Source organism: Labeo rohita, chromosome 3, assembly GCF_022985175.1.
Source record: "Labeo rohita strain BAU-BD-2019 chromosome 3, IGBB_LRoh.1.0, whole genome shotgun sequence".
In the NCBI taxonomy this organism is placed as follows: Eukaryota; Metazoa; Chordata; class Actinopteri; order Cypriniformes; family Cyprinidae; genus Labeo; species Labeo rohita.
Window position 1 is genome coordinate 24,690,765 of NC_066871.1, and position 27,985 is coordinate 24,718,749.

The following is a 27,985-nucleotide window of genomic DNA, read 5'->3' on the forward strand; positions in this document are numbered from 1 at the left end:
TTAATGAAAAAAACTATGTGTTCTCACATATATCACCAAAGAACTTTTTATTTGGTACAGACTATATACAGTGATATACATGGCCCAGACTGCAATGGTAATTACAAAATCTTGTTTTTAACACGCATACACATAAACACTTACTCTGAAGTCTCTAAACCATACTCTATGTATTGTCATATTACATTACAACAGAAGTGAATGAACAAAAAGAATATTCACAAATGAAGTAAACATGCAAACACCCCCTATAATGTACATACACAAAAATCCAAGCATGAACAACAGCATAAACATTGAAAAAAAAAATGTTTCATGTTTAGTCTAATGACTAAACCTCTCATGGATCAGTCTAAAATGTAGACTAAAATCTTTCTGGTCAGCCTGAGACGGACCAAAAGCACACTGAGCACACTGATGGGATCCCACCCATAATATAACCATCAAAGGAACATGAAATGAAGCTGCCGTCCGTATTTGTGTTCACACACCTGATTCAACCTGAGGATCCACATAGCAGTCATTTATTTTAACTGTTCTGCATTGTTCTTGTGATATCACAGAAGTAATCAATGCTACTGCCAACTATGCACTATGAATATAAAGCCTTTTCTGCATGTGCAGTCAAAGTTTGGCATTTTGGAGTCATGGCTTAAATTGCATTGTATTACCAGTGGAGTTGTACAAAACGTAAAATGGGTGGGTGGGTGATACTCAACCATGAGTTGTGCTTCCCATTTTAAGTATCTTTAACCTAATATTTGTGCAATCTGTGGCGTTTGATAGTCAGATGATAGTTGATACTATGATCTGCGCCTTTGCAAAAACGTAATTTACTGTCACTAAAAACTATAAAATAATTAATATACTTAATTTTTTGTCAGATGTAAATACTGTCATTTCATTTAACTCTAATAATCATATATAATACAATTCTCTCTTGATATTATAACCAATTTCAGGCTAAAACTAAATTTTAATAAAGTTAATGACTAATAGTTTAATACTCAATGAAACCTTTTATTAGTATTATAGTAATATTAATAATTCTGAAATATTTTTTTCAAACTTCTTAGAGTCTTCCACCAGCTATATATGAGAGTAAAATCATGTTATCCTTTGGAAAAGTTGTAATCTGATATATAATTTTAAATGTGCATATACGCTAAAGGAATAGTTCACCTAACCACACTAAAAATGTACTCAGCCTCAGGCCATCCAAGATGTAGATGAGCTTGTTTCTTCATCAGAAAGATTTGGAGAAATTTAGCATTACATCACTTGCTCACCACTGGATCCTCTGTAGTGAATGGGTGCCGTCAGAATGAGAGTCCAAACAGCTGATAAAAACATCACCACAATGATCCACAAGTAATCCCCACTCCAGTCCATCGATTAACCTCTTGTGAAGCGAAAAGCTTCATGTTTCTAAGAAAGAAATTCACCAAGATGATTTTAACTTCAAATCTATATTTTGGATGGCCTGAGGGTGAGTAAATGTTCTGCAAATTAAAATTTTGGGGTGAACTATTCCTTTAAGAGGCACTTTTGGTATAGAGCACATTACTAGTACATGTATGAATTCAAGTACAAAGCAATTCAAAGATTGGTGCGCTCACAAAAAGCGCCCCTCTCAAACAGGGCCTTGGTTGACGCATAATTTTCATGAATGTTCATTAGCATAATGAGAATAAATGGAGTCCCCCTCCCTCTTTTCCAATAAACAACTCCAATACTGATCAATAAACAGTCTTGTCATTTTCGTATTTTGTCCCTGCATTTCCTTACAACCCAGTGTCTTCCTCTTCCTCTTCCTCTCCATCTTCCTGTTGCGGGAGCAACCTGTAGTGCTCAGCACCCAATGGAAGGAAGGTTGAACGCAGCCGATTCCTGTCTTCGTCCAGTGGGGAGTGATGGTTATTTGGCTCTGGCTCAGAAGAACTGCATTTAGAGTATTGTTCTCTTGGAGGCTCAATTTCACCCTCCTCCACTGGTAGGCTCCGCCCACCTTTGAGCAAGGAAAGCAGGTAGCCAATGGGCACGGGGAGAGACGCTACGATGATTAGCATGGAGAGCATAGCCAGAGCCCATCCAGGATACTCCAGGCTAGTTTCAGATCCCTGGCAGAGAGAAATACTGTCAACAAACTGCGATAAATATATGTTTTTGTTCATATGATGAGTCAGTGGAGTCCAAAACAACATTGTAGCCCACTTACCTGCATTGCACACCACTGTTCATTTTTTTAAGGGAACAGGGTATTAAAGGTCAATTCACACCAAACGGACAAACACCAACAAACACATTTTTCCTCTGTTGTGTCTACAGTTCTAATTCGTTTTTAACATACATGTTAATCATTTATTATTTGAGAGTGTATAATACCGTGGTGTGGTTCCAAGCTGTGTAAGTGGGACGTTTGAAGACCATGCGGAGAAGACTAGCGGCCAGCAGTCCCACCATGCCGAACAGACAAACATACTTCCACAAATAGTGATAAACCACAGGGGGGCGCCAGTGCAGCATCACCTCCACATCGTCCAAGAAACTGGAGAACAGCAAATACAGTGAGGATCAAAAAATGTACACACAGCCAATCACACATACCGTGTAAACCCCAGGATAATCATCATATAAATAATTTAATCTTACCGATCAGCACCGTAAATCCACGCCACGCTGACGGTTTCAAAAATGACAACGACGATCAATGGCAGTGTGGCAGAGTAGTCATCAAACATGGTCACAAAATAGTTGCCACTTCTCTGAGTGAATAGCAGGCCAATGAAGAAGCCCAGGATACAGCTACACACTGCAAATTAGACAATGATACAGCCAAGTTACAGTGCCGCCCACTAATATTGGCACCCCTGGTAAATATGAGCAAAGGCAGCTGTAAAAAATAAATCTGCATCATTTATCTTTCTGATCTTTAATTCAAAAAATTGACAAAACTCACATTATGAAATTAATGTTTTTCTCCAATGTATGTTGGCTACCATTATTGGCACCCCTAGAAATTCTTATGAGTAAAATATCTCTGAAGTATATTCATTCATGTTTTGTAGCACATCAGGTTGACTGGAATTGTCCAGCCATGACTTCCTGTTCCACAGGATTATAAATATGAGGAACACAAAGGCCAAATTCCCTTAATCATCCATCACAAGGAGTAAAATCAAAGAATATAGTTCTGATGTACAGAATAGAAAGTGGCTGTAAGAAAAGAGCTAAAGCATTGAAAATCCATTTCCACCATCAGGACAATAATTAAGAAGCTCCAATCATCTAAAGATGCTACAAGTCTGCCTTGAAGAGGACGTGTCTATACCGTCCTAATGCATGCTGAGGAGAGTCTGAGTGGCCAAAGACTCTCCAAGAATCACAGCTGGAGAATTGCTGAAATAAGTTGAATCTTGGGGTCAGAAAACCTAAAAAAAAATATATCAAACAGCCCCAACATCACCATGTTGTTCAAATGGGTTTAAAGAAAAAAACCTCCTGGCACTCAGCATATTCAGATGTCAGACACAACTGGAATTTCAAATGGAACTGGCTTCTATGGTCAGATGAAACATAAAAAAGAGCTTTCTGGCAGCAAACCCACCAAATGGGTTTGGTGCAAAAAGGGATAAAATGTACCCCGTGTCCACGGTTAAATATACTGCTGGATCTTTAATGTTGTGAGCCTATTTTTCTGCCCGGAGGTCATGGATGTCTTGAGATTTTCCTCCACTTTCCGTTGTCTTACTTTAATGAACATTTAGAATTTTGTCGATTTTTGGAATGAAAGATTAAAAGGATAAACAATGCAGATTAATTTTCACAGCCACCTTTGCTCATATTTACCAAGGGTGCCAATATTAGTGGGTGGCACAGTGTGTAACATTTACAGCCAGGGCACAATATCCTTTAGTATTAGCTTGTCTATTTGCGTGTACCTGTCAACATGGTCTTGTGGCGCCCCAGCACTCTGAAGTTGTCCATGAGTGGGGTTAGAATCCCTTGCATTGTGCCAAACATGGTGGAGAGGCCCAAATTCAGCAGCATGAGAAAGAACAAAGTTGACCAAAATGGACTTGCAGGAAACAACGCCATTGCCTCTGTAAATGCTATAAATGCCAAACCAGTGCCCTCCACTCCCTAAGAGAAACAGAAACAGGAACAACGTTGATAGATAGATGTATTCTTACATCCAGAAACGACTGCATTATTATAGTGCGACACATTTAAAGGGATAGTTCACTCATAAATGAAAATTGTCTTAACCTACCCTCATGTTGCTCCAAACCTGATCTTCATTCATCATCACAACACAAATTAAGATATTTTTGATGAAATCTGAGAGTTTTCTGACCCTGCATAGACAGCAACACAACTGACACGTTTAAGGCCCAGAAAGGTAGTAAGGACATCATTAAAGTCACTATTTGTGTTTTCTTTGCGCACAAAAAGTATTTTTATAGATTCATAAAATTAAGGTTAAACCACTGTTGCCATAATGTCCTTACTAACTTTCTGGGCCTTGAATGTCTCAGTTGTGTTGCTGTCTATCCAGGGTCAGAAAGCTCTCGGATTTCATCCAAAAATATCTTAATTAGTGTTACGAAGATGAACAAAGGTCTTACAGGTTTGGAACGACATGAGAGTGAGTAATTAATGACAAAATTTTCATTTTTGCGTGAATTATGCCTTTAACTGAGTATAAATTGAATATGCACTGAAGCCCATACATATATGTGAATCCCACCTTGCTCATTTCTCTTTCCAAGTCACAGTCCGTGATATTTGACCCTAGCAGGCTTCCATAGTGGTTGTACCATTCTCTGTAGTCTTGAAGAGCCACTGATTTGGGGTCCGACATGTTGAACCATGGCCACCACTGCTGAGATGAACCTGTTGTTGCCATTCCTGCCAACCTGGCCACATTGCTACGAAGTGATATTAACATTACATGTAACATCAATATAAAGAAATTACGAAATTATTTTTAGTAACAGGGAAAGCTCTTAGCAAGATTTTTTGTATGTAAATACGCCTGAGGGGGAAAAATATGGAAATGAGTAGAGAAATGTATCTTTAAAAAGCTGACATACTGTAAACAAATCACATTGCAATGTTTTTGAAAGTTTGGGGGTTGTATGTTTTTTTTTACAATATTTATATTTTTATTCAGTAAGGATCTATTAAATTAATCAAAAGAGATAGTAAAGACATAATGTACAAATATATCTTTCATATAAATGCTGCGTCGGGATAGCGTGGTCGTACACTCATGAACACGAGTCAAAGACTCGGAAGACAAGTTATTTTTGTTATCTTTGCGCACAAAACTTATTTTTGTATCTTCAAAAAATTAAAGTTGAACCACTGATGTCACATGGACTATTTTAACGATGTCCTTACTAACTTTCTGGGGCTTGAACGTGTCAGTTTTGTTGCTGTCTATCCCATCTAAGACAACTCTAAGATTTCATCAAAAGTATCTTAATTTGTGTTCTGAAGATGAACGAAGGTCTTAAAGGTTTAGAACTACATGAGGGTGAGTAATTAATGACAGAATCTTTACTTTTGGGTAAACTATCCCTTTTAACTTCCATCTTTAAATAAATGCACTTAATAAATCTGTGATGCTTCAACTACAAATGTATTACTATTATTTACTTATTACTAAAAATATTACTGACCACAAACTTTTGAACAGTAATGTGAGAAATCGAATACAATTGTATTTCAAGTAAAAACGAGGAAAATGAATACAGATTCTCACTTACGTTGCGACACAATCCAGAGCAATGTTCTTGGCTCTGAAACCGAGGACAACAAAGACAACCAGAGAGGCCAGTACTGAGGTCATGAAGTTGATGCCAGACACCATGATGGCATCCCGGTGGCAGTTGTTATGCACAGGGTTGTAGGACGAGTAAGCGATCACAGAGCCGTAACCCAGACCCAGTGCAAAGAACACCTGTGTAGCAGCCTGACGCCACACCTGCACTTCCCCCCAAATCTCCAGCTAATAAAGACAAAGAAAAATAGACTATGATGACTCAATCACTTTTTAATATTGCATGTAACATGCATTTGAAAGGCACTTTATGGGAGCAATGTGAGCTTTGTTGTCACCTTAGGATAAAACATATATTTGATGCCCTCGATAGCACCATCCAACATGAGCCCTCTGATTAGAAAACAGATCAGCACAGCGTAAGGGAACACAGAGGAGAAATACATCACCTGGAGAAAATAAGAGACAAATGTTTTAATTTCACTAAGAAACATCTGCTGATTCCATTTACTTTTAAGTGTCGGTAACAATTGGGAAGCAAATGTCCCTTCAAGGATACAAAAACCTCACAAAAATAGCAAAACACCAACATTGTGAGGGAATAGGCTTGATAAAATTCTCTGTTTTTTACAATGGAAAAACATTTGTACAAGAGAAGTCCCGACCATGACAGAAGAACAACATGTGTGCGTATTGTACCTTGGCAGAAGACTTGATGCCCTTGATCATTGCGAGACACACTATAGCCCAGGCTGCAAGCAGGCAACCGGTCATGATGGGGTTAAACTCTCCTGACTGATCTATGGAGTCTGAGATATCCAGAGCCTTCCTGAACCAGAAATATGAGGTTGGAGAGCTTGCCGCACATTCCTTCACTAAGAGAAGAAGATGAGATGTGTTTCAACACAGCTGTACAAAAACCCTTTATATCACAGACACACAATATACAAAGAGTGTAATTATTATGGATGTGCGTTAACTGACTAGTTGAGTGCTCATTAATGGTTTGCTAACACTAAAGCATTTTTTTTGCTTGAATGCATTGGGTTTTACTGTTATTTTAAAAGCTTGATGTTTTCACTGCCGCACACTATACATTTAATAATAATACATTTAATAATAATTTTGTTTGTTTGTTTTTGTTTATTGGAAAATGTTATTGCTGATATAATGTTTTTAAATAAAGCAAAATATAAATTTCACATACATATCACACACCTCAGTAAAGTTGGCACCCCATAAAAAGAAATAATCTCCAAAGCTATGCCATTAGTTTGTGCTATATTTATGATGATTTTCGCCACAAAAACGAACGATTGTGCTGGTTTGGTGTTTGAGAAATTAAACATTATTTTTTTGACGTTGTGACTTCACTCTCCACCCCATATTGCCCAAATTGCTCTGTTAAAACAAACATTTTATCTATTTACCTTCCTTAGATATAACCAAAATATTTTCAGGAACTGTCTAAATTCGTCTAAACTGCACAAAACTAATGTCAGTCGTTTGTGCTTGATTAGTGCTGATTTGCGCCGGTGAAATGCACATTGTAAATATTTCCCCTTCTTATAAATAACAAACATAATTTGGGGCAGTGACGTAATTTGTTTATGCTCGATTTGTGCTATTAAAAAAACCCTGTAAAGGTCCTTGCACACCGAGTTCAAAATTCTCGTCAAAATTTTTGCACATTAAAACATCAATACAACCTCACGTTGTGTCAATCGTTTTTACACACTGCCTCCAAAACTTTTATCCATCATAAAAAATTTTGATCAGGTTCAATTTCCTACATTTTTTACATCAGTAGCAAGCATTTTTAAAGGGGTTTTGACAATTCAGAGCCACTGTGAAACTTTTTGTGTGCCGAATTTTGACGAATACGAAAAAACGCATATGAAAATTTCGGACTCAGTGTGCAAGAAACTTAACTACGACTGCTTCTTAAGTGTAATGAAAAAAAAAAACTTTGTATGAATAATGTCATCACTCTCCACCCTATGCAATCTAAAATGTTCCAAAATGCCGCCATTCATTTGTGCTCAATTTGTGCCAATTTAGTGCCATTTTGGAATGATTTGTATTTAATGGGGTGGAGAGTGACGTCACTGCCCCGAATTAGGTTTGTTATTTCTAAGAACGGGAAGTATATACAATGTTCATTTTAACAGCACATATAAGCACTAATCGAGCACAAACAAATGACTTTAGCTTTGTGCAATTTCAACGAACAGGGATGAGGAGTGACGTCACAGCTACTGAAAACATTTTGGTTATTATCTGAGGAAGGAAAATAGATAAGAGTGTTTGTTGTTGGAATGGCACAAACCCAGCACAAGGGACTGTGCCGATTTTAGAGCAATTTGGGCAACATGTGGTGGAGAGTGACGTCACACAGTCAAACAAATATTGTTTAATATCTAACACCAAACCAGCACAAACGAATGGCATCATTTTGGTGAATATTTTTTAATGGGGTCATAAACTGTCACATGATCCTTCAGAAATCATTCTAATATACTGATTTGTCGCACAAGAAACAATTTTTATTATTTAAAACAGTTTAACGGTTCGTGTTTTTTTTTTTAGGATTTTATGATGCAAAGAAAGTAAAAAAAAAAAAAAAACTTGTATTTAGACTTGTATGGCTTAATATAACCTAAATGATGTATCTTACTAAAATATGTAGTAGAAAACACACCAAAGATTTACTTTATTTAAAAATCCATATTGTTTTATACATATTTTGCGTTATGGGGGGCGCCATTATTTGGGTTACGTCAAATGGTTGCACTTGGTGAACTACTGGCACTAACTTTATTTTTACCACAACAACTCGGAAATTAAAATATCCACACGATTACAAGCTATGGAGCTTGCACTTGGTGATGGACTACTGGCACTAAACACATTTCTTGCTGTAACCCAATCTTAATCTTGCTGAAAAAAAACTAACTTTGCTCTCAGACATGACACACCAACCATCAAAAACACACACACTACAACACAGTTTTACACACCGATGAGATCAATTCAAAACAGTACTATGAAAACTGGTAATAAGTGTTGCTTGGAAAAAAAAATTAATTCACATGATGAACACAACAATTGTATGCATTTGCAATCGTTTTTATCCTTAACTTATTGTACTGTAGAGTACAGCACAAAACAGCAAACAACAACAAAAATAATTATTCTGCCCCAGCATCCTGTCTTTGGTCTGGGACAGGCCAAACAACCTCCTCAACATCACAGACTAAATTGGCCCTGGACAGGCAGCGGGGGTAAAGTCCTCTTGCATGCCTGATCCAACCCTGGCACGCATCAACTAAAACATATGAGACTGCTTGTTTTCTTGCCCTTCCTATTTCTCTTCCATGTTGTTGTCGTCGTCCTTCTCTTTCTTCTCCACCTCTTCCTCTTTCACCTCCTACTCTTCGTCTTCGAAATTACACATTACTGTAAGCGGGAAATTGTTTGAAAAAGACCGAATAGGATTCACCTTTGAGCGATTTCAGAGAACTGCTTTATCATTGGTTGATCTGTAGTCTCGACATTGGTGAAAGTCAATATTCACTTGAACAATTCATGGCAAATTTACAAAAAGGCTAATAGAAATGTGTAGAATATGCTTTACAGTTTATGACAACTAGATCAATAATTTAGCATTTACTGTAAAGACATATACGATGATGTTTTGAGGGGTAAGACTATAGCACAGAGAACTATATACAGGTAATACATTTTGAGGAACATGACAACACGATGACAACTGATAATGTAGGAAACCGCAGACAAATCAGTTGCACAATCAGTTGCATGAACGCACCAAAACGAACGCAACTTGTTCAAAAGAATTAGAAACATTTTATGATGTGCGCAAGTGACTAGATGATGTGGAGGTTGAACAAGTAGTTTTGAGAATTTCATTTCTGATCTGAGAAATGTACCAAACTGTAAGCTGACTTTGGCCCTTTTTATTTCCATCGAAGATTCTGAAATGGTGTGCGATAAATTTTGACTCCTACACTTTAAAAAATTCCTGTAAATTTACAAGGAAATTTAACAGTAAAATGCTGTTTTCATATAATAACAGTAAGTTACTGTATTTTGCGATGCATTGTGGGATATGTTGATCAGCAACAGTATGACACTGTTGTTTAACAGCATAATACCATATTTTCCATTGTACATGTGGAGGGGAAAGAAAGACATTTTGGTTTATCTGCACAAGGTCATTTTGCAGCTCTGCCTTTTATTGCTTTATTTCTAAAGTACTTATTACTTTTAAAAATTAATGTTTCAACATCCAATCAAGCTTTTGGGATTTAAATTGGATTCGTGACCGTGTTTTAATCAGCAAGTTACCACAGGAGAAGTTAACACACAACTGGAAAGAAACTTTTTTTTCTCTAACCCGCACATCTTAAACTTTATCTGATATGACGTTTTGTGAAATGATCTTCTTTTGTGGTTACAATTTTAGCGTGAGGTTCAAACCGGCTATCTGCTGCAGTTATTTGCAACCACACTTTTGGTTTTAACTTACAGCATACACTTCTAAATATTAACATTATAAAGAGCCACCAAAGCATAATTTGATGAAAGGATAGCATGTATTAATCATGGAACAGTAACCAAGTAAGATATGATAGCATTGTTAGCTTGTTAGCATATACCTCGATTGCATTTTATGTGTTATTTATTACCATCACACAATTTCGGTAACTGAAACATGCTCCGAACTTCATCTAAGCAAAAGATACATGTGTATGAACAAAATTCATAATTCTTGCACGATTACTGTGAACGTACTCAAAGCGCTGCTAGCGATTGCAAAAATAGCAGCAGATGGACCGAAAGAATCTGTCGGTTTTTATTTTATTTTTATACTTTATTTTAATATTTTGTGTGTGGGATGTCTGTAATTAGTTAACTAGAGAAGCTATCTATTCTTTACATTATGTTTTCCTTTTCCTTGTAGTTCAAAGGCTGACTTTGTAGAGAAGCAAATGACTCACTCTTTAAGAAAATGTAAGTTTGCCTATTGTTTGTTCAATAAATCATTCACTAAAAATCTCATTATTTACTTAACCTTATGCTGTCTTAAACTCATAGGACTGTCTCTTGGAGGACAAATGAAGATATTGTCCTGGAGAACTGATGTCTGTTTTGCCCATATGGAAGGCCAGTGGGAACCAAACCTTCGAGCTCCAAAAGGAACATAAAGGTATGATTAATTACCAGTAATTTTGTCTGATATCAAAATATCAGACCAAAGAACCACAAATTAGAACCTGGAACTGCAAAATTCAAAATTGTTTTCACCCAAACAAATTGAATCACTTCAGAAAACTGGCTAAACCATGCAATTAATTACCTTTATCCTCCATTTACTGTATATCTGTTGGTATTAAAGTTTGGTCCCCATTTTCTTTTGCATTGTAGGGACAAACAGACATCACATCTCCATTAAATATCATCTGTCGCATCATCAGAGTTTAAATCAGCATACGGGTAAGTACATAGGAAAATGATCAGTTTTGAATTCTACTCTGAGTAAAATAGTTTTATTGCCTCTGTAGAATATTGCAACAAGTAGCACATTAGTTTTGTTGTTGTTGTTGTTGTTGTTGTTGATGATCATTTTAAATTGTTTTCTTTACTAATAGATGTCTGCCACTCCTTCTGACCTTGAGAAAATGGGTAACCTGCCTGTGACTCCTAGCTTGATCCTTCTTGGTAAGTATATGTCTGCATTTTGTTTCACTAAAACAAAGCTACTACATTAGTTTCTATGACTTGTGCAGTGTATTCCGAGGCTTCAGTCAAAGGGGAAGTCCACTTCCAGAACAACAATTTACAAATAATTTACTCACTCCCTTGTTATCCAAGATGCTCATGTCTTTCTGTCTTCAGTCGTACAGAAATTATGGTTTTTGAGGAAAGCATTTAATGATTTTTCTCCATATAATGGACTTCATTGGTGCCCTGATTTTGAACTTCTAAAATGTAGTTTAAATGCAGCTTCAAAGTAGGGCTGCACGATTAATCGCACGATATTGTGAGGCGCGCTTAGTCAATGAAGCCGGTACTTTGATTAGTAGTAAAGCTCCATCACGTGCGTTCAGCTGGAGCGGCAATTAATACACAGAGCCATAAATCACTGACAAGCTACGCCAGATCGCGCTCAAAATCGCAGATGAATCGCATTCGATTATGAGCGCGATTTGGCGTAGCTTGTCAGTGCTTTACGGCTCTGTGTATTAATTGCCGCTCCAGCTGAACACACGTGATGGAGCTTTACTACTAATCAAAGTACCGGCTTCACTGACTAAGCGCGCCTCACAATATCGTGCGATTTAATCGTGCAGCCCTACTTTAAAGGGCTCTAAATGATCCCAGCCGAGGAAGAAGGGTCTTTGACCGAAATGATCGGTCATTTTTTTAAAAGAAAATTAAAATGTTCTGGGATGCGCGTCCACGATGCTATGAATTAGTGATGGATCGTTCTTGAACGATTTGTTCATTTTAAACAAATCTTTAATGTGACTCGGGAAGAATGAGTCATCTCAGGGAGTGATTCGTTCAGTCGCGCATGCGCAACATCCTATTAGGTTCTGTACTGGAATTAGTTCACCTGTTTCGAGTCTTCGGGTTTTTCGAGTCGTTCGTTCATCTTATGGGGCTGTCACGTGATGAACAAACGACTCAAACATGAAAACTTGTCAGATAAGAGGTGAGGTGAGCTAATCATAGACTAAAGACCCAAGTAAACAATGAATTAATCTTTTCTGTCTCTTATAGCATTATAGTTTTGTCATGTTTGTAGTGTGATCAACGTTTGTGTAAGCAGTAGATGTGTTAGGGAAGTGACACGTAACATTTTAATTATATTTTGCTAAAATGAACGAAATGAATGAAACGACTCGAAAAAAGATTTGTTCATTTTGCTGAACGAGACTCAAAGGTCCGAGTCGGTAAAATGATCCGAACTTCCCATCACTACTATGAATCACGTCTAAGTTCATCGTCTGTGTACTCTGACTCAAAAAGATAGAGTATGGAGAAAAACTCCATCTTATTTTTCTCCTACAACTTCGGAATCGTCTGACATCGTTGTACCTTTTTGTTTGTAAACAGCGTTTGACTTACTTGCACTTTCTTAGTCTTTGCGCGTTCACTTTGTAAACACTGGGTCTGTAGTTAAGCGTGACCTTTCGACATGATTCAGTAGTATATAGTGTCGTGAACGCGCATCTCAGAGCCTGTGCTACACGAACTTTTGTGTTTAAAAAGTATACAAATTTTTATTTTCCAAAAAAAGAAATGACCAATCTTTTCGCTAGATTCTTCCTCGGCTGGGATCGTTCAGAGTCCTTTGAAGCTGCATTTAAACTACATTTTGGAAGTTCAAAATCAGGGCACCAATCAAATCCATTATATGGAGAAAAATCCTAAAATGCTTTCCTTAAAACACATAATTTCTTTACGACTGAAGACAGAAAGACATGAACATCTTGGATGACAAGGGGGTGAGTAAATTATTTGTGAATTGTTGTTCTGGAAGTGGACTTCTTTAATTATCAGCTAGTTTTTAGTTAGAAAGTTAAATTTGACCAAATCAAATACACAAGAATATGTTCTAAAGCTTCTCTCCTCTAATTTTTCAGATACTTTATTGGAATAAGTCCAGAAAAGAGGATCAAAGCTGCATGGAGAAAAGAGGTGTCTAGAATAACTGGAAAAACTGCAGAAGAAGACCCAAGATGATGAAGAAGAACATCAGTCCAGAAGTATCTCATCCTTAACTCAACCTTATGCTGTCTCAAACCAGTAGGACTTTCTCTTAGAGGACAAATTAAGATATTGTCATAGAGAAATGTTTGCCCATACAGTGGAAGACAAATGGGAACCAAACATTTGAGCTCCAAAAGGAACATAAAGGTACGATTAATTAAAGACACTAGTCATTTCATCTGATATCTTTTATAAACCATTTGTTTACAGTTTTTCTCGATTGCTAAAACACTATAACCAATCTTTTGAACTAAAATTTCAAAACCATAATGCCATTTTTCAAAAAGCACACCCATTTCCCTGAACTATAAACAACTATTCCCCTGCTTTAACACATGAGTTAGATTTGGTGAACTGTTACTGCAAAACTCACAAATCCCTACATTTCTCAGTGCTTACACCATGTGGTCATTTAGAAAGCACTAGCATTCAATATTGTTCACTCAAGTCTGCAAAGTTTGAGCTCAATTAGCACACGATTACTCAAGGAGGCAAAATGTATCACACACCAATCAGAACCTTCGATTTAGATAAAAGGGCCAAAGTCAGTTTACAGTTTGTTGCTTTTCTCAGATCAGAAATAAAATTCTCAACACTACTTGTTCAACCTCCACATCATCTAGTCACTTGTGCACATCATAAAATGTTTCTAATTTTTTTTTAACAAGTTGCGTTTGCTTTGGTACATTCATGCAACTGATTATGCAACTGATTTGTCTGCGGTTTTCTTACATTATCAGTTCCCATTGTCATGTTGTTCAAAATGTATTACCTGTATATAGTTCTCTGTGCTATAGTCTTACCCCTCAAAACATCATCGTATATGTCTTTACAGTAAATGCTAAATTATTGATCTAGTTGTCATAAACTGTCAAGCATATTCTACACATTTCTATTAGCCTTTTTGTAAATTTGCCATGAATTGTTCAAGTGAATATTGACTTTCACTAATGTAGAGACTACAGATCAACCACTGATAAAGCAGTTCTCTGAAACAGCTCAAAGGTACATCTCAACATCTCACGAACCTTCAATTTGTTAAGCACATACAGACAGAGGACAACACAAGAGTTACAAATTCTGACAGTGAACTTTCTAATTTATATTTCTGCCTTTGCCCATATTTCCTTTTTCTTTTCTATTTCACAATGACTTTGTAATGTATTTATATTGTTTTTTGTTTTTTTGTCAGACCACTAGTAAAAGTGTAACTGTGAACCCTATCCGGTCTTTTTCAATGAATATCAGTATGCGGGTCCAGTAATATGCAATTTCGAAGACGAAGAGTAGGAGGTGAAAGAGGAAAAGGAAGAGAAGAAGGAGGAGGACGACGACAACAATGTGGAAGAGAAATAGGAAGGGCAAGAAAACAAGCAGTCCTATATATTTTAGTTGATGCGTGCCAGGGTTGGATCAGGCATGCAACAGGATTTTACCCCCGCTGCCTGTCCAGGACCAATTTAGTCTGTGATGCTGAGGAGGTTGTTTGGCCTGTCCCAGACCAAAGACAGGATGCTGGGGCAGAATAATTATTTTTGTTGTTGTTTGCTGTTTTGTGCTGTAATTTACAGTACAATAAATTAAGTATTAAACACTTGCAAATGCATACAATTGTTGTGTTCATCATGTGAATTTTTTTTTCCAAGTTTTACCAGTTTTCGTAGTACTGTTTTGAATTGATCTCATCAGTGTGTAAAACTGTGTTGTAGTGTGTGTGTTTTTGAGGGTTTGTGTGTCATGTCTGAGAGCAAAGTTAGTTTTTTTCAGCAAGATTGAGTTGTTTTGAGTGGAGAGCTTCATTTTGACCTGAATATAGTAAGTTCAGGGAATTGAGTTAGAAGTTACGGATTTATGTTTAGAGTTTCGCAAAAGCGAGGCATAATTTCAAGAAATGTGTTTAAGCAATTGAGAAAAATTGTAAAAAAAAAAAAAAACATTAGCTGGTGTTCACTGAAGCCTAATTTGAGAGTACATTTATATTTTATGAATAAATAAAGACTTATGCATGTTTGTATGTTTGTATGTTTGTATGCATGCCTGTTTTAGGGAATATTGTAAAAGTTTATCTAGTGTTATATCAGAATAAAATAACAAAACATAACTGGACTTTGTTCTTTTTGTAATAGTCAAATAGAAAATGCAATTTCTTGTCTCTGCCGTTTGTAAGCTCTTTCAGCAGCTGTGCTCTACTAAAAGCCTCAAAGGCGCCAGAGCTAAAGTTGAGAGAACAAAAACGCAGGTCTTTAGGAAGTTTATTCGTCCACAGGCATCTTTCCTTTCTTTTCTGCTCTTCTTATCACTAGGAAATCAGTGAAGACTTACACCGCTTCTCTTGTGCCCTTCAACTGAAAACTACAACCAAAAGTCACACAATGTGGCACTGTATCAGTATTTTATTTTCAGAGTTGTGTTGCGGTAAAAATAGGTAATAGGTAATAGGTAGTGCCAGTGGCTCACAGAGTGCAACCATTTCACGTCATCGAAATAATTACCTTCTGCAGGTGTCCCACAGGGTTTAGCTCCAACTTGCCTAAACACATCTGCTGGGAAGTTTCTAGTATGCCTAGTAAGAGCTTGATTAGCTGGTTCAGGTGTGTCTAATTGAGCTTGGAGCTAAACTCTGCAGGACACAGGCCCTCCAGGAATGAATTTGGGCACCCTTATTAAGTATTAAGCCTGGGTAGACATATTAAGTCTACCCATGGTTCCCATGAAAATTAAAAAAAAAAAAACCTCTGACCTTAAACTCCTGAATAGTGGTATGGTAAAAAATTATTTACTTATTTTATATGTGTATGACTTAGGGATGTGACGAGATCTCGTGAAACCAGACGATATCCTCCCAAAACATTTGCAGTGTTAACATAAGAGCTGCACTATTAATTGTTAAAAGATTGCAATCTTTATTCAAACACCCACGCGATCTTATTCCTGACTGACGATAAAGCAGTGTCTATTACGACTGTTTCATAACAGGCTTTTCACGCTCCACTGATGTTTACGATGTGAAACAGGTGTTAGACACATTCAAATTTGCAATCCTACTGCTGATCCAGAAAGAGCAAACCAAACAGTCTTTTCAACCACATAATGATCATTATTTCTGTGTTACAGACATTTAAATAACATAAGTACTGGTATGAAAGTTTATACACGTATTGTCTACAGTACCGATCAAAACAAAAGTATCTTAAAGGAACACTCCACTTTTTTTGAAAATAGGCTCATTTTTCAACTCCCCTAGAGTTAAACAGTTGAGTTTTACTGTTTTCGAATCCATTCAGCCGATCTCTGGGTCTGGCGGTAGCACTTTTAGCATAGCTTAGCATAGATCATTGAATCCGATTAGACCGTTAGCATCTCGCTCAAAAATGACCAAAGAGTTTAGATATTTTTCCTATTTAAAAATGTACTCTTCTGTAGTTACATCATGTACAAAGACGGATGAAAACTGAAAAGTTGCGATTTTCTAGGTTGATAAGGCTAGGAACTATACTCTCAATCTGGCGTAATAATCAAGGAACTTTGCTGCTGTTCCATGGGTGCAGGAGGCGCAATGATATTACAACTCTGCATCTACACAAACTTAGTGCCGGTCACTTTCAGGTGCTGCATAATATCATTGCGCCTGCTGCACCCGTGGTACGGCAGCAAAGTTCCTTGATTATTACGCCAGATTGAGAGTATAGTTCCTAGCCATATCAGCCTAGAAAATCGCAACTTTTCATTATATATGCTATCGGTCTAATCAGATTCATTGATCTATGCAAAGCTATGCAAAAAGTGCTACCGCCAGACCCGGAGATCGGCTGAATGAGTTCCAAAACAGTAAAACTCAACTGTTTAACTCTAGGGGAGTTGGAAAATTAGCCTATTTTCAAAAAAAGTGCTCCTTTAACACTTGTATGTATTGTAAGGTGTATTCTCTTCCGTCAGGAGGTGGCGACAACTGCCAGTTTAAAAAAGTATTTGTCATTGAATTATTCATTAAGAGATTCCAATAGTGAAAACTCTTTATTAATTGAGACACTGACTTTATTTTTATTTTTAAATTTTGTTTGAATATTTTTTTTAAAGACCTAAGCAATGAACATTTTGTCAGAACCACTAATAAATGACTTATTACTTAATTATTTTGTTTAGATTTCATATCTTTCCTTTCTTCAGAATCATGAGAGAATAGTGATCTCCAATTTATTAAAAAAATAACAATTTTCAGTTTATCCAAAATCATGCAGCTTTAGTTTACATGTTTATTATTGCATATAAATCATTAAAATAAAAGTTTAATTTCATAAAGTACAAGTTCATATCAAAATGCACCTATATTTGTTTTGCAGTTACTACTATTATAGTATACTAAATATTACTTTTCCCTATATATTTTATCATTGAGAATTTCTTTAAAAAAAGTTTAAAAAGTCTCGTCTCATTCTTGTGAACCCAGTCTCGAGTCTCGTCTCATGGGATAAGTGTCTCGTCACACCCCTAGTATGACTACAAAATCGAAATGGCCATTCCAAGTGTGTATGTGCTTGTGAACAACACACCTGTTTGGTTTGAGATCATATCTACAGGACACTGTTCCCATGGCAATGGATACTGGAATGAATTCCCCATATAGAACAGTGACCAGGCAATGATCACATTATAGTACAGGGCCACGAAGAAACAAACCTGAGAAAAACAAAAGCAGCATGAAAACGCCTGTGTTAGAAAATAGTCACTGTCAATATCTTGACTCGTTCTGTGACTGAAAGGCAAACTCAGATAATTTCACAAATTCTATAAGATAGCACAACTTCTGCCATATGGCCTCACTGACAATCTGATACTGTTATCGTACAAGTGCACATATACAAAAGCACACAGGAAATCCTCTTATATTCTCATACAGAGAGGAAATACTCCCACTCCTCACGTGCAAAGAGAATATATACAGCGGGTAAAATAAGTATCAAACACGTCACCAAATATATTTCTAAAACTGCCGTTGACATGAAAATTTCACCAGATGTTGATAACAACTCAAGCAATCCATACATACAAATAAAACAAAACAAATAATTTCAGAAATTAATTTATGTGTAATAAAATGGAATGACACAGGCAAAAAGTATTGAACTACTGATATTTATTTAATACGTTGTACAAAAACCTCCCTTTCTTCATGTGTTCAATACTTTTTCCCTGTGTCATTCCATTTTATTACACATAACATTTTATGAACTTTTTTTTGTATGTATGGATTACTTGGGTTGTTACTGACATCTGTTGAAAATTTCAAGTCAATAGCACCTTTGGAAATACATTTACTGAGAAAAATGGTGACGTGTTCAATATTTACCCACAAATTGTATTTTACCTGCTGTATCAGCATGTACAGTATGGACTGCAGCCATTTTAGAAACACCTCTCACCACAGTAAACTAATACTGGTTGTACATTTTCTCAACAATTTCTAATTTTATTATGAGTCAGCCACAAAATATTTGTGGCGTTTTTCTTGTAAACAGCCACATTTCTTGTTGAAACTGATCTGGGGTTTTGCAGAAGTTGAATCCCATGAATTAAGTTAATAGAATATCTCAAACTCATCTATAATTTCTCTGAAAAAAACACACTATTTTTGTCTACATTTGTTATAATGTCTACAATGCACTGGAAAAAATGGCCAATAAAAGTAGTGAGGCTGTGAAAAAGTTTTTGCCCCCTTACTTGTGTTTTTTTTTTTAATGTTTGCATATTTGTCACACTTAAATTATTCAAAACAGCAAACAAATTTTAATATAACACAAAGATAACCAGAGTAAATACAAAATGCAGTTTTTAAATAATAAATTTCATTTATAATGGGAAAAAAAGCTGTCCAAAAAAAAATCTGCCTTGCCCTATGTGAAAAAGTAATTGCCCCCTAAAACTAATAACTGGTTGACCCACCCTTGGCGGCAACAACTGCAATCAAGCGTTTGCGATAACTGCCAAAGAATCTTTCCCACCCAATTTTTGCTGAATTGTTTTATTTCAGTCACACTGGAGGGTTTACAAACATGAAAGCAGTAGTTCACTTCCAGAACAGAAATTTACAGATAATTTACTCACCCCCTTGTCATTCAAAATGTTCATGTCTTTCTTTCTTCAGTCGTGAAGAAATTATGTTTTTTGAGGAAAACATTTCAGGATTTCCTCCATATAATGGACTTCTATGGTGCCCCGAGTTTGAACTTCCAAAATGCAGTTTAAATGCAGCTTCGAAGGGATGTAAATGATCCCAGCTGAGGAAGAAGGGTCTTTTGTAGCGAAACGGTCGGTTATTTTATTTAAAAAATTGACAACTGATATACATTTTAACCTCAAATGCTCGTCTTGTCTAGCTCTGCGTGAACTCCGGTTCATGACAGTTAGAATAGGTCAAAAAACATCCAACTAGGGCGATGTTGAAGTTGGAGAAGAAAATATAACCCTTTCCAGACTGGTACATGTCAACTACTTTGTTTCTCATCTGTCCTTGAATCTCTTTAGATCACGGCATGATGTGAGATATTTTAACATGCTTCACTTTGTCAGACAGGTTCTATTTAAGTGATTTCTTGATTCAACAGGTCTGGCGTGATCAGGCCTGGGTGTGGATAGGGAAATTTTACTCAGCTTTCTAAAATAATGTGGTTAATCACAGTTCTGTCATGATTTAACTTGAGGGGGCAATTACTTTTTCACATAGGGCCAGGTAGGTTTGTACAGCTTTTTTCCTTAATAAATTAAATCATCCTTTATAAACTGCATTTTGTATTTACTTGCATTATCTTTGTGCAATATTAAAATTTGTTTTATGATCTGAATTTTTTAAGTGTGACAAATATGCAAAAAAAAGGGAAGAAACTTTTTCACAGCACTGTATACACTACCAGTCAAACATTTTTTTTAATGTTCAGTAAGCCTGCATTATTTGATCCAAAGTACAGCAAAAACGATAATATATTAAAATATTTTTACTATTTAAAAAGTAACTTTTCTATTTGAATATATTTTAAAATGTAATTTATTCTTGTGATTTCAAAGCTGAATTTTTAGCATAATTACTCCAGTCATATGTTCCTTCAGAAATGTGTGTACACACATGTCTATATTTATATGCATACGTATACATATGCTTGCAAAAATATTTGTTACTCTCATTCAGAGTATGTATAGGTGTTTTTTACCATGCAGCTGGAGTAACCGATGCCAGCTAGGCGAGGTGAGATGTGTTTCCAGACGCCGATGCTGCCCTGACGGATGCTCTGCCCAGCGGCCAGCTCCATGAAGAACAGAGGAACCCCGATAATGAGCAACAGCATCACGTACAGTAACATAAAGGCACCTGAAGACAGAGAGTGTGTGATTACATTAACAAACATTCAATTTCACATAAACATAAAATTAATAATAAGACCCACCTCCTCCATTTTGGTGGCAGAGATAGGGGAACCTCCAGACATTGCCCAGGCCAACGCTAAAGCCCACCTGGGCAAGCACATACTGCAGCTTACTGTCCCACGCTGGCCTGTCGTCCTCTTGCACATCCGCACCCGAAGACCCTTCTTCATCCGCCAACACTAGAGCCATGCCTGATCGACTCTCAGCCAAAACACTCCCATTCTCATCATTGGGCAATGGCGGCTTCTCCATCTAGAAAGGGCACAACATTTGTCACTAAATACTGAAGAACATGGGCAATGACTAGTCAGTGTTATTTTAGTAATATTTAGGGCTGGGAATCAATTCCGAGGTATTGGGAATCGATAGTCCCATCCCATCAAGGGGAATCAACTCCTCATTCAGAGACGTTTTTAGCTCAACAAAGGCCATCTATGACTGCCTCTCAAACAGAAGGCTGCATATCTCGGCTGCTAAGTCATCAAACGTCGCTGACTGTCGATTCGCGAAAATGAACTGAAAGAAAACAAGTCGGTACTGAGCTCATCCGAGTTTGAGGATGCAGCCTTCCATTTGAGAAGCACCCATTAATTTGCCTCTTGCCCACTAATAGTGTTTAGAAGTCTGATTCATATCCATGAAAAGGATCTTATCGGATATATATCGTTTTAATTAACCAGTTCAAAAATAACTGATTCAGCTGAACTGTGCACATGTATTTTGGACACTTCATGTCTTGTTTTATTCATCCAATAAATGCATATCCACTGCTAAGCTGTGGGCTATGACTAACTTAATGGGCAATGCAGACAAATTTACAATTTAAAATCAGTCAAAGCTACAGAAATGTATCATCATTTTTACAAATGAAGCTTCATATTATGAGAAGTCTAATTTCTACGACCTTTACATCCTGCAGTCATTGCAAAATTAGGTTCCTCCAATCTAAAACACAAGAATCGAAAAAGAATCGAAAACAACAGCGAGAAAATTATTCTTGGAAGCGAATCCCATCGATTCCAGAACCAGAAATCGGAATCAGAACTGATTCCAAAATTGAACATTTAGAATCGAACAGCCCTAGTAATATTCATATAGTATTAAAGTATTTATTCATTCATATTTTTAATTAGATTTTATTTTTTCTATATTTTCTTTTCATTTTTAATTTTAGTTTGTTTCATTCATGTTGCTATGTGCTCATTGCCATTTTTATTTTTTAATTTCAATTTATCTTCAATTTTAATTCAAGCTTTACTAATTTTAATACTGCTACTTATTTAAGTTAGTTGTTAAAGCAACATTTAAATTTTTAAGTTAGTTCAGTCTAATTTTCTATTTTATTTCAGCTTTATTTCTATTAATAAAACCAATTTTAATAGTTTAGTTACCAATAACAACACTGCTTGCAGCATAACTCCTAACATCATGGATAAAATGGTGAAGCAATTCATTTTTATAATGTTCCTTTCAGGTTCTGAGCAATTATACTGTCAACGGAAGGTCTAAAGCTGTGATATGCAAGAGAAAAGAATGTGACCCTGGACCACAAAACCAGTCATAAGTAGCATGGGTATATTTGTAGCAATAGCCAACAATACATCGTATTATGCCAAAAATCATTAGGATATTAAGTAAAGATCATGTTCCATAAAGATATTTTGTAAATTTCCTACCATAAACATATCAAAACTGATTTTTTTATTAGTGATATGCATTGCTAAGAACATTTGGACAACTTTAAAGGTGATTTTCTCAATATTTAGATTTTTGCACCCTCAGATTCCAGATTTTCAAATAGTTGTATCTCGCCCAAATATTGTCTTCTTATCCTAACAAACCATATATCAATGGAAAGCTCATTTATTTTTTCTGGTTTTTTTTTTTCAGATGGATCCAGGGTCACATATGTGTTCAACGTGATTTGACATGATGTTCACAGTATGTGAAGACAAGTCCTTCTTGGACAAGTACACCCGTTTCTCAGAAAACCACAGGGAACCGCTAACCCTTTATTTCTCTTTATGTATTGCTTTGCTGTATTTACTTCTCTCGTTTCTTTTGGACTCTCTCCCTCTTCCCTGGAGAGAAGTGAATGGATTCTTTGTGTTCTTTGTGTAAGTTGGAGTGAGTAAAGTCAAAAAGTCAAGTCTACCTTGCCATCTCCCTCTTTCCCTCCAGCTATCACTTTTCTTCTCACTTCAAAATAAACAGAAGATTATGGTGCAGAATGTACAGCACTGAGAGCAGAAAACTGGAGTAAAGAGAGAGTAGAAAGGCTAAATGAACTAGTTGCTTTTTACATTATGTATAGGTCCATATATATTTGCCTGCTTTCTCTCCTTCTTTGTCACTAACCTGTACAGTACAGCTAAATCTCTTATTCTTAGAAATAATCCAGACATTCACCAATGGAGATAAAGAGCTCAGCTGAACACAAAAGCATGACAAACATGGAAGTGTGTTTTTCAAAATGGTGACTTAAAGTCTTCTTAATTTTATAAATAATAAGTGTTTGCATACAGTTAGAGCCAAAAGTTTTAAAGTAAACAGAAGGCAACCACAACCACAGCCCGCAAACACAATTCCAGCACCAGAGTGCTGCTGGTTCAAAAGTAATTTTGACAAAAACTGTATTTTACATGAGATTTATCAACATACAGAGGCCCTCCTTGTAATTGTGAGACACACAGCCAGGCCTGTACAAGAACCTTTAGGCCAGTAAATTGCTGTTTATTTCCAACTGTTAAAAGTCAAAAAGCTCTTTGAGTTGTAGCTTGTTTTCTAGCTAATGCTCCAGACAGATGGAATTTAACGTTAACTTACTTAATGTTTGGAAATAAATTACAGTACGTGAAACACAAATACAGTATGACACTGATGTAATTAGGCAGCTGTTTTTTTGCAAAAAAATGTGCAACATTCAAAAACACTGTTGTAATTTTTTATATATTTAATTTATGTCCGAATATATTTTACACACAATGTTATAGTAACTACTTTAGTCAGCTAATTTAAAGTGAAAAGCACTTCAAGTGCTGTACTTCAAACTGTTTTAAGGTCATTGCACACTGAGATGCTTTTTTTGCAATCGTCATCCTTTGCTATCAAAATGCTTGCTACAGATGCGCAGAAAAACTAACCTGGTACTAGTGGTAAATAGGCAATCTGACAGAAAACCAGAGCTGGGTAGTAACTGATTACATGTAATCTGGATTACATAATCAAATTCCAAAAATTAGGCACTTGTAATTAGATTAAATTACATTTTAAAATGCTCATAATCAGACTACACTTACTTTTATATGGATTACATGATTACAATTGCAATAAATTATTCCTAATTTATTGCATCTCCCTAATTCCTCTTTTTCAGGAACCTATTTCAGGTTTAATAAATGTTTGAATATTGCATCAACTACTAATGAACATATTTATTATTATTTGAATGATCACTCTGTAGGTTATTTAATCGTGTATTCTATATCTTTAGAGGCTTTTGTCTTTCAAAAACATTAAAATGCACAAATGCATGAATGCACAAATTCACAAACTTTTTTTTTTCTTTTCACTTGATCCTTTTTCACCTAATATATTTACTTGTACCTTAGAGATTTTAAAATAAATATTTTAATAATTAAGTCTCAGAGTTGCATGTTCATGGTTCTCTGACACTGGGTAATGGTCACATGATATGCGGGTAAACAAATAAAATATTTCATTTTTTCGTAAAATTGTTTTATTTTGATTTTAATGACTTATTTTAATTAATTTATAATTTAATTAGTTATTAGCTTTTCATTAAACTCATAAACCCATTTCAGTTCCTTCACAACCCCAGTTTAGGAAACCTTGACATAATATAATGTTTAATGCACTTAGATTATCCTATTTACGTCAATACAATAAATGATATAAGTCAAAAGTAATCTAAAAGTAATCTAAAAGTAGTCTGATTATATTACCTAAAATGTGTAATGTAATGGATTACATTACTAACTACAAATTTTGTCATGTAATTTGGAATCAGTAACGGATTACAATTAAAGTAACCTACCCAGCTTTGTAAAAAACATATAGTTTTTTTTTCCACTAAAATTTCTAAGTGTTCCCTTTCTCACAATATACAAATTTCTTGTTAATTATATGACACTATTTTCACTATGACACCATTTATTATGAAAAGTGCTATACAATACAAAGCATTTGGAAAATTAAATCATTTTGGGTCCCACTTTATATTAAGTAGCCTTAACTACTAAGTACTTACATTGAAATTAATCATTTAATACAGAACACTTGTTGTGTACATACATGCATTTACATTGTACTTAGATTTTAAAAAATACCTGCATGTAATTACATCTGTAATTAATTTCTGTAATTACATTTTTAATTACACCGTTGACCCACCCCTTACACCTTAACCCACCCTTAAACCTACCCACACCACCAAACCTCTCCCTAACCTTACCCATATCCCACCTCAATAGCGGCAAAAGTGTTTTGCAATACAGTATGATCACATTAAGTACATTGTATTTATTTTTTGATGTAAGTACATAGTAGTTAAGGCCACTTAATATAAAGTGGGACCGTTTATTGTAGAAATAGTGTTTTTCTTATCAAATGAACAAATCAAAATAAAAAAAAGCATTATACAATTATTTTTGTTTAAAAGAACTCTCTAATATTGGTTAAATATATTAATATATTTTCAGCATAATGTTTTCATAATTTTAAGTATATGATAAATTACAGACTTGTCATTTAGTTCAATGCTTTTCAAAGTACAAATGGATTTGTTTGCATTAAAGTACATGTATATAGTTGCCTTTATATTTCATGAAAAGGGATCATCATATTTGTAGGTATTAAAGGGTTTAAAAAGGTTGAAAGCTCCTGAACTGGGGCCTGACATAAAGTTATGCGTCTACATACAGTTTCACAGCTAAAGAGGCCATATGGGTAAACGTTGACTTGAAAGAGTCAGATCTAGCAGTATTTACCCACCATATGAAGCCGGGACCAGCTCGGGGATGTATATAGTAGTATAGAGTTTAATGCCATGTCAGCATCTGAGGCTATCTTAATGGAAAAACTGAGCTACAAGAATCAAAGGGTTGTGTAAACACAATAAAAACTACCTAAAAGAAAAACATACAAGATGTTTTGCATTTACATATGATTAAAACAAATCTCATTAAACAAGTCTCTAATTGAGTTTACTACACAAAAATGTTGTCTACTTGCATTAAAAGTGGAACTGTCTTAAAAATATGTTTAACTGAAAGAGCCGGGGGTCTTGCATACATAGAGTTGGGTCTTCCTCTGTGTTCTCCACTGTGAGAGTGGAAAAGTACCACTGTCTAGAACCCTCTCTAGCAACAAGAGAGTGAGACAGCGTGTGGGAGAAAAGGAAAGAGGTGTGTTACTGCGTCAGAGCTGGAGCCGCTAGTCGTTCTGAGTTGACTGACAGACGGACTTTGTGAGGTGGAAAGTTTTCAAGGTGTCCGATGCCTCTATGATGATCTCGTGACAGGGGGAAAGTAAACATCTCACCTCTCTGTTGTCTCTGAGTCCTCACACGTCTACGTAGTTATTTGGCACAACTACACTGCTACATTACACAATAAAGAAAGACAAAAAGTCAACTGAACGTAGTGGGAAAGTGAACAGATTTTCTTTGCCTCTTTGTTAATCCTCCGAGTGACGGTGACCTTCCCACTCAACCCGTTATTTTATTGGCTGTGCTAATTTTCTGTGCCAGTCTCATTTGACTTTATTAATGGCACTGTACGTGAGAATACATGATTATACATGTAGACAGTATCAACACAGTGTCTAAACCACTGATTAATTAATTAAAATATTGACACACGCCCTCTTTTGCTCTCACGGGCACAAACGCTGTTTATATTTATGTCACCTTGAAAGAAGTAGAAATGTAGCTATGTGTAAACAAGAACTTCATGTAAGAAACACAACGTTGTGTATTTAGAGATAAGAAACATAAGTTTAACTACAAGTCCAATGTTATGATAAAACTAAGTGTTTTTCTGTCTGCAACAAATGCTGACTGTTAGTCGTTGTTTTGAAATTGGTATTTATATTAACGTGTATAAATAGTGCAGCACTTTGGGTCAACTTCTTATGCTTTTATTGCGCTATATAAATACAGTCTGACTTGAAGCTTAAATTAAAATACCCAAGGTGTATTTTTGGCTGAAATTTTCTGCAACATCACCAGCTTGGTGTAAATTTGGCAGCTGATGGTATTTTAAGAACATACCATTCCAGCCAATCAGGAATATAATATATCACACACCACCAGTGTATTTACACTCATTGATTCAGCCTGTAAATAAACTGTAAATACTGATTAAATTAGACAGAAGTAAGCCTAGAGACAATTGAATGTATTAAAGACCAAAACCAATGACTGACTTCAAACTTTTATTCTAAGTCTCAACTGCAATCTGACACAATTTGTTAGTTTCTTACTCGTTGATGAATAAGAACCTCTAAGGTAAAGCATACAACTCCTATGCACACATGCACATTTGTTAAGAAGACTCTTGAAACTCTTTAAACTGAAAAGTTGTAAAGTTCTCGCTTAAGCTTATGAGAAGACTCGCAGTAACAAAGTTATTTGACTCTTACCTTACAGCCCGTTTCAGGGGGAGTTGCCCTGTAGTAGTTTTCTGCTTAAACCGCTAATTTTCGACTGGCAGCCTCTGTGTTATCGATTTAGTTAATAATCCAGTCGTTCCCTCTGCAGTAATATTTTTATCCCGCGGATCTTCGGGTGCTTGGGAGATCGCCACGTTGGAGGGCTCGGCTCTGAATGTACAACTTTGGTAGAAGGCAAATGTAACGCCAGACCCTGACGTTGTGTTGGGTGCTCTGTCATTGGAGAACAACTCATGAGCTTTTTTACCTATGTTGCAACGTGCCCTCCCCCTTCTTGACGGCTCTTTG

General features: G+C 36.0%; 1 protein-coding gene and 1 long non-coding RNA gene across 2 annotated transcripts; one reads left to right on the top strand and one right to left on the bottom strand.

The window, feature by feature from the left end:
* Positions 1-30: 30 nt before the first annotated feature.
* slc6a16a (solute carrier family 6 member 16a) lies at positions 31-27,937 on the bottom strand. The gene is made up of 12 exons (XM_051106501.1): positions 27,668-27,937; positions 21,025-21,256; positions 20,791-20,948; positions 18,139-18,265; positions 6,488-6,663; positions 6,127-6,237; positions 5,775-6,016; positions 4,751-4,931; positions 3,942-4,143; positions 2,653-2,812; positions 2,386-2,548; positions 31-2,120 (listed from the first exon to the last, which is right to left on the bottom strand). Exons 2-12 carry the CDS (start codon positions 21,254-21,256, stop codon positions 1,785-1,787), a joined length of 2,088 nt encoding a protein of 695 aa, XP_050962458.1. The 5' UTR covers positions 27,668-27,937; the 3' UTR covers positions 31-1,784.
* Positions 9,863-14,068, top strand: LOC127163322 (uncharacterized). The gene is made up of 3 exons (XR_007827472.1): positions 9,863-11,018; positions 11,461-11,530; positions 13,462-14,068. It is a non-coding gene; the product is annotated as an uncharacterized LOC127163322 (long non-coding RNA).
* Positions 27,938-27,985: the final 48 nt, after the last annotated feature.